The sequence below is a fragment of the Nanorana parkeri genome, unplaced genomic scaffold, assembly GCF_000935625.1.
Source record: "Nanorana parkeri isolate BGI_ZX_2015 unplaced genomic scaffold, ASM93562v1 scaffold229, whole genome shotgun sequence".
Classification (NCBI taxonomy): Eukaryota; Metazoa; Chordata; class Amphibia; order Anura; family Dicroglossidae; genus Nanorana; species Nanorana parkeri.
Window position 1 is genome coordinate 302,247 of NW_017306497.1, and position 15,184 is coordinate 317,430.

The 15,184-nt window shown below is 41.1% G+C and overlaps 1 protein-coding gene across 2 annotated transcripts in view; it reads left to right on the forward strand.

Annotated features, from left to right (window-relative positions):
• RDX (radixin) overlaps positions 1-15,184 on the forward strand; it is a 104,616-nt gene that overhangs the window by 38,484 nt on the left and 50,948 nt on the right. The window contains exon 2 of one of the 2 annotated variants that reach the window (XM_018556250.1): positions 5,395-5,453. In XM_018556250.1, coding sequence (XP_018411752.1) covers positions 5,442-5,453 — 12 coding nt within the window. In that variant the 5' untranslated portion in view covers positions 5,395-5,441. Of the gene's footprint in view, positions 1-5,388; positions 5,454-15,184 lie in introns of both variants that reach the window. The other variant, XM_018556249.1, reaches the window with a different exon arrangement.

Here is a 15,184-nt window from a genome sequence, read left to right on the forward strand (position 1 = left end):
AAGGAGACGGGGCTAAAGCGGCTAACCGGGGGTGGGTTAAAGCGGATTAACAGCGCCGTGCAGAAGAAGAACCGGTAGGGGAAGAGGAGACACGGAGCGGCTGCTGAGGTGGGGGGGCAGCGGGGGGTTGGAAGGGATTGCAGAGGTCTGTGTCCCCTCTGCCGACACAGGCGGGGAGAGCAGCGGGGATTGAAAAGGACACAGACCGCTGCAGCCAGCTCCAGCGGAGAGGAGAGCTGAGAAGCAGAGCGGCGGCTGCAACTAATCTAAAAGCAACTAATCGATGATGAGAAGCGTTGCCAATGATTCTCATGATCGATTTAATCGATTAGTTGTTGCAGCTCTAATGATTTTCCCTAAATGAAAGAATTTAATTAGTTCAGATAAGGAACCCAAAAAATGTCCATTTAGGTTCTTCGAACTTGTTACTGCTGTTGAAAATGAACGTCCATTAGACTCCACTAACCAGTAGAAAGTCGAGTAACTGTTCTAAAATCAAAACTTTTCAAAAACAAATTCTACTGATGTGCAGCCAGCTTTGATTTCACGGTTTTGGATGTTACATAGTTACATAGTATTTGAGGTTGAATAAAGACATAAGTCCATCAAGTCCAACCTATTGCGTGCATGTGTATGCTTCTGCTGATGTGTGCATATGTATAGGTCCCTGTTCATCTCATTCTTAAGAGTACGTGTACCCCTGTATATTATGGTCCCTCAGGAAATCGTCCAAAAGCTCCTTGAATGATTCCACACTCTTGGCTGAAATCACTGCATGTGGCAGGGAGTTCCAGACCCTAACCGCTCTAACTGAGAAGAACCCCCTTCGCCCCTTGTGCTGAAATTTTTTCTCCACCAATTTTAGTTATGGGGTTAACCGTAAAGAGTTTGTTGCTGTCCCCGGTAAACATTTTATACATGAAAATCATGTCCCCCCTTAATCTCCTTACTTCCAACGAGAATATATTTAAATTTAGTAGCCTTGTCTCGTAGCTCTGGTCCTCCATACCCCTAATTAGTTTGGTTGCCCTCCGCTGGACTTTTTCCAACTCAAGGACATCTTTTCTTAGTACTGGTGACCAGAACTGGACCGCGTACTCCAGATGAGGTCGAACCAATGATCTATAAAGTGGCAAAATTATAGACTTGTCCCTGCACAACATCCCCTTCTTAATACAGAACAGGACTTGCTTTGTTTACAGCAGCCTGACACTGCAAGCTATTATTCAGTCTGTGGTCTACAATGACTCCCAAATCTTTTTCCATTTCTGACTTCCCTAGTGGCATACCCATAATTGTATAGCCCATTTGCCTATTTTTAATCCCAAAGTGCATTACTTTGCATTTATCGACATTGAACCTCATCTGCCATATAGTTGCCCACTCCCTTATTTTATCCAGGTCCCCCTGTAATGTTATATTGTCTAAGTCCATGTCTATTACCCTCCCGATTTTGGTATCATCAGCAAACACTGAAACATGGCTATTCACGCCCTCCCTGATATCGTTAATAAACAGGTTGAATAGCATGGGGCCCAGCACAGAACCCTGAGGCACACCGCTCATGATCATAGCCCAGTCTGAAAAGGTCCCATTTATCAATACTCTCTGTACACGTTCCTATAGCCAGTTCTTTATCCACGTACACACTAATTAATCTATGCCTTTGTATCTCAGCTTATGTAGTAAGCTTTTATGTGGTACTGTGTCAAAAGCCTTTGAAAAATCCAGATATACTACATCCACCGGCCTCCCTCCATCCAGATCTCTACTTACCCCTTTGTAAAAAGTTAGCAGGTTGGTCTGGCAGGAACTGTCCTTCCCTAAATCCATGCTGGTTATCATTTATTATGCCATTATCCTGAACAAACTCTACTAAGTAGTCCTTTAATCATTCCCTCTAACAGTTTGCAAACTACCGATGTAAGACTAACTGGTCTGTAGTTTCCAGGTTGACATCTTGACCTCTTTTTGAATATTGGTACTACCGTAGCCTTCCGCCAGTCGCTTGGTACTCTACCAATCATTAAGAAGTCCTTAAAAATTATGGTTTCGTTATAACCTGGCTTAGTTTTTTAAGTAACTTGGGGTGCAGGTTATCTGGTCCAAATGCTTTATTTGCATTAAGTAGTTTTAAGCCTATGTTGTATCCCGTCTCTGTCAACCACTGGGGTATATTTTGTGTTTAACTATGTGTTTTATCATGTACATTAAACCCGTCTTTTTGCTGAGTGTATACTGAGGAGAAAAAAGCGTTCAGCGCCTCGGCCCTCTCCCCGTCGTTTGTGACTAACTTCCCATTTTCGTCCTTTATTGGGCCTATCTGCTCCTGTCTTACCTTTTTACTGTTTAAGTATTGGTAGAATTTTTTTGGGTTCCTCTTACTGACTGTGGCGATATGCTTTTCGCACTCAATTTTAGCTTCCCGGATTACTTTTTTACATCTTTTATTACAATATTTGTAGTTATGGAACGCCAATGCCCTCCCCTCCATCTTATATTTTCTAAATGCCACGGTCTTATCCTTAATGTGTTGATTCACTGTTCTATTTATCCATACAGGCTTAGTTTTTGATCTTTTGCTTTTGTTACCCAACGGTATACACTTGGTGATAGCCTTTTCTAATGTGTTCTTAAAACAATCCCACTTCTGGTCAGTGCTCAGTTTGTGAAATAAGTTTTCTCATTTGATGTCACACACCCGTTGGCGTAGCTCATTAAAGTTAGCCTTTCTGAAGTTTAGGGTTCTTGTCCGACCAGCCCTCTTCCCTTTCCTGTACCTAATGAAAGTAATCACATAGTGATCACTGTTACCCAGTGGTCTCCCCAATTGCAATATCCTCAATTAACTCTGCATTATTAGAAATGATTAAATCTAGGATGGCATGTTTCCTAGTTGGAACCTCAACCATCTGATCCATGAAGTTGTCTCGCAGCATGTTCAGAAAACGAATTGGAGGTTCCATTAGCCCAATTGATGTCTGGATAATTGAAGTCACCCATCACAACGACATTGCCCTGCTTCCCAGCTGTTTCTATTTGAGAGTGTAGATGTGTCTCCTCCTCCTCCCCTAAATTCGGAGGTTTATAGCAAATACCCACAATAAGTTTAAGGCTAGCCTTCGTCCTATCTAGTTCTAGCCACAAAGATTCCACGTCATCTCCACTATTTGACGTGATATCTTCCCGTATGTGCATATTTAGATTATTTTTAACATAAATGCACCCCCCTCCCCCTTCTCCTACTCCTGTCCCTCTTGAACAGGTTGTACCCTTCTATATTAGTAGCCCAATCATGTGCGCTGTCCAACCAAGTTTCCGCTATTCCCACTATATCAAAGTCCACCTCGAGTAGCATAAGTTCAAGCTCTTCTAATTTATTTGCTAGACTTCTAACATTGGTGTACATACATTTAATTCTTGTCCTACTATGGAATAAATGTTTACTTCTTTCTTGCTCCCCACTACTTTTTTTTATTTGGCCTTGCTATGGGTGGTCCATTCCTAATTAGATTAACTTGGCCCATTTGATTTACTATTTTGACTGCGTTGACTCTGTTGACTGGAGTGAGCCCCCTGTATTACTCCCTTCTGTTTTTTTAGTCCCCGTGTTTACTTGTTTATATATTTTTATACCCTCTCCCCCATTATCTAGTTTAAAAGCTCCTCCAGTCTTTTAACCATTTTTCCCCCCAGAAATGCTGCACCTTCTCCATTGAGATGCAGCCCGTCTCGGCTGAAGAGCTGGTAACCGAGAAGTCAGCTCAGTTCTCCAGGAAACCAAAGCCCTCTTTCCGACTCCAGCTCCGGAGCCACTTGTTAAGTTTCCTCAACTCGCGCTATCTGTCCGGAGTTTTGTATTAGGAAATAGATTGTATTGAAATGGAAGGTCTTTTTTTGTTGGAAGGGGGGTCTTATTTTAGTGTTGTGATAGGTAATATGCAAATAAAGGTGAGGGGGAAGGCAGGTGTTTTGGGGATGCTTTAGTGTTGGAAATAATTTGTTATCTAATGTTAGGTAATTGGCAGATTTTTCTCCTTCTTGGTACAGGGAGCCATGAGCTGAAAACTGCCGGCTGCCATATTGCTGGCTATGAGAACATATATTTTGTATCTATGGGTACCTTTAGTATATATTTGTCACAGTGCTGTAATGTCTGAGCCGGAAGGTGAAATTACAGGGGAAGTCACGCCTTGCTCTATCCCCTACTGCTTCTGAACCTCTCCATTTGTCCATGAGGGCACCCATTACATGGATGGACCAAGAGAAGGTTGCAGGGATAGGTCGAAGCAAGACTCTGGTAGCTCAAGTGTGAATGTGTCCTCCTCTATAGTGCTCTTCAACTGTTTTAGGTAAGAAGGCTACAAGGATGCTTAGGCAGCTATACGTTTCTGTATTTCATATCTACATTCAGTTTAGAAACTATATCAGGGATCCCAACCTGAAAGAAGCCATTTCAGGGAGGTGTCCTCATTTCAGGGAGGTGCCCTCTACGCCCCCCCTCCCCCCCATCCGCGGAGGGGGGTTAGGGGGGCTGGGAGAGAGCACCCCCCTGAAATGATGGCAGATAGCACAGGAAGCAAGGTTTTTTTTCTGATTTTGTTTTTAGTATTCTGACAGTTGCAGTCGTCAGAATATTAAAAAAAAGGCATAAGAATGCATAGCTAGATTCCTATTGGCTATTGCACTTTGTGGATGATGTCAGTGTATGGGCCTGGAAATTGGCTATTCAGGCTAAAGCATTGTCACATGGAGGGCACATCCTCCACAATATTGGGAAACCCCTCTAGTGAGTATACCTTGCTGGGACGAGGGGGGTTGTAGGTTATCGGGAGATGCTGTCACTGAATGCCCTGGTGCTCTGAATGTGCAAAGTGACAGAACCTTTTAGCACTGCTGCCCATCTGTAGTTTGTATTTTAGGGGAAGGGCACAGATACAAATTCATCCATCTCTTGTTGAATACGAGTAGAGACGGCAAAAGCGTTTTGTATTTAGTGATCTCATCAGCTGTTCAATTTCCAGTTTTTGCTAATAGACTAGAAAAAGATTTCTAAAGATATGGAAAAACAAAATCTGTGTCGCGTACAGCTTAATCCTTTCCTGTCCATTTCCAGTGTTGTTGAAGAATCTGCTAGAAAAGTATCACCCTGTTCCATTTGAGCTTTCATTAGTCGTTTCATCTAGTTCTTTGTTAATAAAAGGGAAAAATAGCACTATCTATTTTAGGAGTGGGACGCAAGTTGGTGTAGAAGGTTTAGGATGTTCGTACAGTAGGTAGATTGAACCCGTATACAAATTCCCACTGTGTACACCACTTACATGCTTTGTTTAGTAGTTATGGATTTCCATATATGACTTCCTAGAACTGACTGGAGATATTTCTTTTCTGCAGGAAAGGACAATCATTTGCTGGCTTAGTGTGAAGAAAACGCAGGCAAGATGCCGAAGCCGGTACGTATAATACATGTATTTATACTTGCATGCTGTTTTTGGTTTTGTATTCTGGTAATCTGCATGGGTGGACTTGAATTTAGCAATAACCAGTTGTCTGTATTTTCATCACTTAAGATCTTTTTACAGTTTCAAAACATCCCGGGTAGTTTGAATATATAAAAGATGAAGTGTATATGATGTCTTGCATTATAAAATATTTAAGATATTAAAGTTTGTGAAGGAACACTAAGGCTAGCCACACACCGCAGGATTGAGCGAAATTAGTAGATTCACCCATCCATGCTAAACAACATGGAAAGTGCAGTCCTCACTTCTGACTATTGTACTCAGCAGCTGTTGCTCCTGCAGCTGCTGAATACCTGATCTGATTGGATGCAGGCACTGTTTGACTAATAAAATCAAATATGTTTGATTGTGACACACCCCTCCATTATGCTCCACCTCTTTAAAAGATGGGTAATCCCTTTACCAAAGGATTGTATTTTTTTAAATAACCTTTCAAGAACCCAGGAAGTTCCTAGTATGTTCTATAGTCCTGTACTGCTGAGCCCACATTGGTAGTTGCTGCCACATAAAAAGGTCAGTGTAATGGGTGCTTTTGACAGTTATTGCAGCGTGTGCTGTGCCATTCATTTCAGTGGCTTGACTACACACTCTAGGGCTCCGCAACGCATGGTTAACAAGAATCTAATTGCCCCTGTGGAGGACATCACCGTGTCTAAAGACTCGGCGACCAAAAGGCTAAAAGCCCTTTATTAGGTCCTGTTCACCCTCACAGGCCCTGTATGCAACCTGCCATTGCAGCCATGTCCAAATGCCTTGACATGGCTGCAACATGACCTTGGGCTGTCTAGCCCAAGGTCATGTTCGGGGATCCTGGTTCCACCCTGATGGATCATTTTGTCTTCCAGCAGCTTGACCTTCTTCTTGTGGTCCTACTTTATTGTGTTGTGGATATTATATGTCAAATATCCACAATGGGCCTTCTCTTGATGCACATGTGAGGATAATTTTGGCTCAAATGACTGCATAGCATCAGTGCAAAAGATGCCCAAGTTCTTTGATAGGGGATTACTACTTTGGTAAATGCCTGGACAACTCAATTAAAGGAAAAGTATCCTTTTTGCCCCGGAAAAAGAAGGAAAATTCTCCATCTGGTAAACCTTGTACTCTTGAGGCTTCCCAGGCAACGATTGGAACTTAGTTCTGTTGCAAGTCATGGACTCCAAAGTCCTCAATCTGCAAACAAGTCCTCACAATGAGGGAGCACCCCTCACCACAATGGGGGGAATGTCTGTTGGCCTTCATGGCCATCTGGTCCCAGTACATTTTAAAAGGTTGGTTCCAGAATCTTGTATCCTGAGGATTCAAACTAGAATTTTGGTTTCTGCCTTCACCCTGCTTTGTTAGATTTGTTAGCATCGCCACAAAAATTGGCAGACCTTTACACTGCTCTGATACAACTCCTCTGTCACAGGGCATACCCATTGTCCACAAAAATTAGAGGTTTCATGGTTTCTATTCAAATCTGTTCACTCGTCCCCAAGGCAAAAAGGGGCATCTGCCTCATATTAGGTGTAAAGGTGCTCAAAACTTTCCACCAGGTACAAATATTCTTCATTGAACCTGCCTAGTCAGTCTTTTGCTTTCTTATTGTGTCCCTTTTAATATGTGATTTAAGAACAAAGATTTTGTTTTACTTTATTGTAAAATCCTTTTCTTGGAGTATAATAATGGACACTACTACTACTTGCTACAAAACTGAGGCATGCTTTTCGTGGAAGGGGTTATATATACTGTGCTGTCCTTTTTAGCTTTGTATGCCACTGTCCAATCTTCTTTAGGGCAGCAACCTAACCCAATGTGCCTGACTAATTCATCCTGTAGCCCTAACATGCAAAAAGAGGATTTTACAGTTAGTTAAAAAAATCCTATTATATGAGAGACGCACGCTCTCTTGGAAGTAGGATCACATTTCTGACTGTGAATGGGGGTTTTGTTCACGGAACTCCATTAATTCCAAAATCAAATGTTAAAACCAAATGAAATTTCTAACGACATTGTACAAGTTTCTGATTGCTTTATTAAATGTTCTGACTAGATTTTTTTTATACGAAAGTTCTTTTGAAAGTCTACCAGCATTTGGCCAGTTTAAGAGTGAAGATTAGAAGTAGTCCATTGGTGACTGGTTCTCTTTAAGTGTGTATTAATGAAAATTGCTTTCCTGAATGTGTGAAATGTGCATATTGACATTCATTTGTTTACTTTTTAGTTGTCACCTTACAAGTTTATCCTAAGGATATAACATGGTGATGTTACGGGATTCTTTACCACGGATCATTCTACTTCTGGCTACTGTTACTGTTGTTCTCCTCTATTTTTAATCATGATGGAATGGAACAATGCCATCTAAATACAGTCAAGTAAATTATTGCTTGAAAACATGTAATTACTGGGGCTTGGCTGGCTGCTTTCATTTTATTCTTCCAAAATTAACCTTTTACAGGGTGTGTGCCAAGTGGTGGAGTTTGTACTTCAAGCATACTGGAAACTTATTGCCATATGCAGTGCCTTACAGAGTACCTAAAACCATACATATAAATGCACCTGTCAGGTCAAAGTAGAAACAACAATACATATGATATTGCTGTAAATTGAAATTTACGTAGTGGGTCATCACTGAAAACATTTCACTTCCTACAACTACTTTAAGGCAGACACGCACTACTATCTGATTGTAGAATCTTCTCAACAGCATCCAAGAAAGGGTAGTACTAAGCGGTCCAACTTTTGTACACATCCATTTAGCTTGTTTGCTTTTATGCAGAAGCTTTTTAATTAAAATGCCTCAAAATGTATTTTAAAGTCCAACTGCAGCACAAATTTTTTTTCTTAGTTTTAGATTAGAGAACCGTTATAAATTCTTATCAGATTTGTATTGCTGTCTCTTGGGGAGATTTCCCCTTCCTGTCCCTGTTACACCAGGGCAAGAAATCAATGGTATGGATCTTGCCAGAAAAGAACAACACAAATGACAATACAAATCTGTCTATCCTGTAACTACTCAACTGGGGACACAGATGGTAATAAAAACATGACAGATGTTCTAAAATGTCTCCACTCTATCCAAAACTGAAATTAAACTTTGGCTCAAGTTGGGTTTTAAATGCCAATTTTTTCCAAAATTGATATTTTGCTTTACAGTATGCGTTGGGTGGCTAAATCACTTGCAGGTTATTTACTAAAGAGCCAAAGGGTTAAGCCGTAGCTTCGGCTAATCCTTCTGCTCACTTCGGCCGCCGGAGCCCTTTGGCTCAGCTATTCACAATAGCCCATATAGCAGCCGTACAGCTTTGCTGAGCCAAACACATATGCTCCGGCACGGCTGAGTCAAAGTCACAGCTAAAGCGGGCAGACCGCTCTCCCCGCAAAATGTAACTAACAATGTAAACAAAACAAAAAAAACAACCTGGCATGGGGTTACCCCTAAAAGTCATACCAGGCCCCTTAGGTCTGGTAGGAATTTTAAGGGGGAACTCCACCCCCAAAATTTTTTCCAATCAGACCCTTAATCCAGGCACAGGCAGGGCAGGAAAGGGGGAGGATGAGCGAGTGCAGCCGCCCCGCGCCATACCAGGCCAAATGCCCTCGGCATTTGGAGGGCGCACCATGTACCCATGCCGATGAGGACAAGGGCCTCTTCCGCCACAAACCTGACCCGGTGGTTCTGGGGGTCTGTGGGCACGGTGGCTTATTTGCATTGGGGTACCCCCAGTAATAAAGGGGGCACCCAGATGCTGCCCCCTCCTCTGAGTAATTATTATTATACAGGATTTATATAGCGCCAACAGTTTGCGCAGCGCTTTACAATATAAGGAAGACATTACAATCACAATACAATTTAAGACAGGATGGTAAGGAGGGCCCTGCCCGTGAGGGCTTGCAATCTTAAAGTAATGGGTACTTGTACCCCTACTCATTCACTACAGGGTTAAAGTTAAGAGTAAATAAATAGCCCACACTTTAAGAAAAAATCCTTTCAGATAAGAGTTTTGGCTTTAATGGTATGATCATTGCGTCCCCTTTCTCCATATATTATGAGGTATAAATAATGGGCAGGATTTTCTATAAAGATTTTTCTTACATGCTGTGGCTGAAACTTTACATTACACATAATTCTGTGGACACCTGCTGCGTGTCTTTCCTTTACTCACTGTGTACATCAGTAGCAACCGTAAACACATGACGTCTACTTCACAATGAGGTGACCTCATTTGCAAGTTTCAAATACCTATTCAAAACGCAGAAACAAGAGTTTGTAAAGTAAAATAGTTCTGCCTTTGTGTATGCCGGAGAGGTATTAAAGGAGACTTGTAAACTAACAGGGTTTTTTTTTTTTCTTTAGGAATACTTTAATAACTGCCCCTATAGACTAACCCAGTGCAACTCACTTCCTCATAGTAAAGAATAGGTAACTCCCCCCCCAGCCTGTATCCCATACCACACAGCTCTCTGCCTAGTCTAGGAAGGAGCACTGCCACATGTCTTTTTGGGGTCATACCTTTGCAAAGACGATCTTTGTGAAAGCCGGTATTTGCATAGGTGTTACGGTAATGTGGATTTTTTTTTCTTTCCTTTCCTTTTCTCATTGAAGTTGCCCTTACATCACTTAGCCCACAAAAATAAAAACCTTTAGCCTAACATAAATCATGAAGTGGAACTCCTACCAACATTTTTGCTTTATATTTTTGTTCAGGACAAAGTACATTTTTCTGGTAAATATGAAATATTATTGTACATTAATAATTCATTTTTAACACTTTCCATCAGCAGCTTGCTGATGCAAGACAACAGGCATTTAAACCCATGACTGTTTTACTACAATGTTCTCCATGGCCTGTGTTATGACTTGAATAGCAGGATATCAGGCCACACACACAGCTGAAGGAGTCAGAGATGGGGCTCCTCTACATTTCCAATCTGCAGGCACAATCAACAAGTGCTTGTCTACCTTGTTAGAAAGCCCAGCATGCTGTGCAGAGTATCAATTAAGCACTTTCTGTTAAATGTTAATTTGTATAATATGGAGATAAAAATATATGAAGCTATTTTTAAACTGATGTGCCGATAATTAATTGGCCAGTTAATTAAATTGAGTGTTATTAAAACTTTTATGCTTTAATATTGCCACTGGCAAACATGCTAATGCCTGGTAAGAGCTGCGATGCAAAACGTGGCGGCAATAAAACAGTATGCGTGGAGATGTAATGTAAAACCAATGAATCCACACATTGAATTCATCTAAGTGTTTAGACCAGCTGTGTCTTATATGCTCTGCAGAGTACAAAGAATCCAATCATGCGGCATGGCTGGTTGTTTCACAAGAGGTCTGTTCAGCATTCCGCTGCCAACTGGATTTTCTGTGACGTCATATATTCCGTGCTGAAGAAACCCGGCGTTGCTCTGAGGAGTCTAAATCTGGAAGTCTTGCTTGTTTTCCTTTTGACAGCTTGTGCCTTCTTGGGGTTTAAAGAGGACCTGCCATCGGCTTGTTAAATGTCAGGGATCTGTGTTGCTGTGACAGATTTTCTAAAAGAAAATAAATGCTTTTTATTAGAGAATATACCCATATAAATGCCACATTAAAAATGGGCTTTGATGGCACTGGGGAAATTTTTGAAATCAGGACTGCTAAACAAATAGTTCAGAGTTGCCACATTTTCTACAGAAAGGCATCTGTTTCCATTGTATTCCATGTTAAAATTCCTGTTATGACAGTTTAAAATGGATCTCTGGACACAGTTATTTTCTGTTAAAGTGTATCTAAACCCTTAAAACAAAACATTAAAGTAGTATTAAAGTAGACCACTGTGACCCTGGTAGCTCTGCCACTGACTCCAACCTCTAGAGCAGTGGTCCCCAACCCCTGGGCCGCAGACCGGTACCGGTCCGTGAGAGGAACTAATCTCAACAATACATTATATAACAATGCAGAATACCGCCAACTATAGAGGACTACATATCCCAGCAATACATTATACAGCAATGCAGAATACCACCAAATATGGAGGACTACAAATCCCAACAATACATTATATAACAATGCTGAATACCACCAACTATAGAGGACTACATATCTCAGCAATACAATATACAGCAATGCAGAATAATACCATCAGCTTCAGAGGACTGAAAATCCCAGCAATACATTATACAGCAATACAAAATAATATAAGCTACATAAGGCGGCCTCTAAACAGGCATTTTAGACGGGCGCCCGCTGGGGCGTACCTGGGTCCTAGCGAGGAGCAAGCGGCCGTTTATATGACTGCTTATAAGCTGCCGCTGCCTGATGGTGACCGGCCTGGATCGCATACTAAGGCGATCAGGGACGGTTGAATCTTTTTTCAAAGGTGGCCCAAACCTGTGCTTGCGGGCCCGCCAAAAGGGCCCCGCGTGCCATAGGTTCACTACCACTGGCCTATAATATATTTTTTCCTGGGATACGGGAAGTAGTAGATGTGTCTGCAATAAATGTGGCCCCGCATGCTAATAAGCAGGGCTTGAAAAATCCGCTAGTCTGTGACGAGAGGACGGTGGAGCCCAACGAGCAGCTTCCTGGCCGGCCATTGTAATTACACGGCCGGCCGGGAGCTTTACATTCAAGTGATCGGGCGTCTCTAGAGACACTCGATCACTTGTATTAGCAGCTGTCACTGCCGTTGCCGGTCCCGAGATCCGCTATGCCCGATGTGGCCAGGACCGCCACAGCTCTATGACAGGAGATCAAAGGGAGTTCAGTATACGATCTCCCTTTTGATCTTCTCTCAGTCGCCGAATGCAGGAAGTGATGTATATTACATCACTTCCTGCATTCAGTGTCGCTCTCCAGCTACAGAAGCTGATGAAGCCGATCTCTGCTTCATCAGTTTCTCTGCGGGTCCCTAGGTGACATTGGGGGTCTTGGAGACCCCTGATGTCTCCATAAAGAGGACCTGTCTTGTAAATTGGCTATCACATAGGGGGCTTCTTAGCCCCCCCATGTAATAGCAATAACGTTGTGTAAAAAAAAAAAAAAGTAATACAAAAATTAAAGAATTAAAAAAAATCATAACAAAATTAAAGAAAACAATTTTTTAAAAGTCCCCGCCCCCCACATACACACGCAGATATGCGTCGGGTGCGCCTACGTGCGAAAATGACGATTGCGCCTATTGTGCCGCACATGTCGGAGTGAGAGCAATCATTATCAGGCCATTAATCACTGATAACACTAAACTGATGAGCAGTAAAAGCATTTAAGCGTTGCTTATGGGCCTTTTTGAAAATTTTGCGGGCGCACGCAATTTTAAGGCTTGACATGTTTGGCGTCTATTTACCCGACGCGATCCCGACTTTTATGTAAGAATAAATGTTTTATAACAGAACGTAGGGAAACTTTTTGGTTTTTACCTTTACGGTTCTTTTTTTATTATATAGTAAAAAAAAATAACAACCCTCCCCCACCCCGAGGTGATTATATACCTCCAAAAGAAAGCTTTACCTGTCCCCAAAAAATGTTAACATAAATTGCAAGGCTATAGTCCGGTCATGCTAACTGGTGAAATTTTTGACTGACTGGTGAGACACCCTAAAAATTTTCAAGCCCTGCTAATAAGACTTTATAAGACTAATAAGACTGTTATTATTTTTTCAAATACTGTTTTATGTAGGTTTTAGGGACTGTGGATTGATTTTTATTTTCATTGATTAAAAATGACCCGCTAACAAGGCTGTGTTCCAGCATACTTGCCTGTGGATATGGAAAGCAGACATCTTGTAAATGTCTCTCTTCACTGTCTGTTAACCTGAAGTGGCAGCGAGTCAATTCAGTCTTTTGGCCAACATCATTAGGCAATTCCCTGTTCATTATTTATAAGGCAATCCTGCCAGAGACTGCAGACAATTAGTTCACTACATGTGGTTACCTGAAACACTCCACGAACACGCAAGATGTGGATTTTTCCCCCCTTCTTTTTCTGATTGTGTTTCATCTGTATTCTGGTGAGGTGAAAATGGCTGCTGGGCACAAACACATTTGACTAAAGTGTAACAATAGGCAAAACAATAAATTACATATGATGCAGTCTGTCAGTTACAATAGTTGCAGTCCCCCTTACCACATGCTTTTATTAACTTGAGCTTTTTTCTGTAGTTCAGACATCTGCAAATAATATCCCATTTTCAGCCCCCAATAATATCCAGATTCATACTTAAGTAGCTTTAGACCAGCGGTCACCAACCTTTCGGACCACTAAGTTCATAATTTTAAATCCAGCGGACCACTAATATGAATTAAAAAAAAAAAAATATGTTTTCTCATATATAAATATATTCTCATATGTGTGTGTGTAAAAAAAAAAAAAGTAATACAAAAATTAAAGAATTAAAAAAAATCATAACAAAATTAAAGAAAACAATTTTTTAAAAGTCCCCGCCCCCCACATACACACGCAGATATGCGTCGGGTGCGCCTACGTGCGAAAATGACGATTGCGCCTATTGTGCCGCACATGTCGGAGTGAGAGCAATCATTATCAGGCCATTAATCACTGATAACACTAAACTGATGAGCAGTAAAAGCATTTAAGCGTTGCTTATGGGCCTTTTTGAAAATTTTGCGGGCGCACGCAATTTTAAGGCTTGACATGTTTGGCGTCTATTTACCCGACGCGATCCCGACTTTTATGTAAGAATAAATGTTTTATAACAGAACGTAGGGAAACTTTTTGGTTTTTACCTTTACGGTTCTTTTTTTATTATATAGTAAAAAAAAATAACAACCCTCCCCCACCCCGAGGTGATTATATACCTCCAAAAGAAAGCTTTACCTGTCCCCAAAAAATGTTAACATAAATTGCAAGGCTATAGTCCGGTCATGCTAACTGGTGAAATTTTTGACTGACTGGTGAGACACCCTAAAAATTTTCAAGCCCTGCTAATAAGACTTTATAAGACTAATAAGACTGTTATTATTTTTTCAAATACTGTTTTATGTAGGTTTTAGGGACTGTGGATTGATTTTTATTTTCATTGATTAAAAATGACCCGCTAACAAGGCTGTGTTCCAGCATACTTGCCTGTGGATATGGAAAGCAGACATCTTGTAAATGTCTCTCTTCACTGTCTGTTAACCTGAAGTGGCAGCGAGTCAATTCAGTCTTTTGGCCAACATCATTAGGCAATTCCCTGTTCATTATTTATAAGGCAATCCTGCCAGAGACTGCAGACAATTAGTTCACTACATGTGGTTACCTGAAACACTCCACGAACACGCAAGATGTGGATTTTTCCCCCCTTCTTTTTCTGATTGTGTTTCATCTGTATTCTGGTGAGGTGAAAATGGCTGCTGGGCACAAACACATTTGACTAAAGTGTAACAATAGGCAAAACAATAAATTACATATGATGCAGTCTGTCAGTTACAATAGTTGCAGTCCCCCTTACCACATGCTTTTATTAACTTGAGCTTTTTTCTGTAGTTCAGACATCTGCAAATAATATCCCATTTTCAGCCCCCAATAATATCCAGATTCATACTTAAGTAGCTTTAGACCAGCGGTCACCAACCTTTCGGACCACTAAGTTCATAATTTTAAATCCAGCGGACCACTAATATGAATTAAAAAAAAAAAATATATATATTATACATACATACATACATACATACATACATACACAGAACTGAG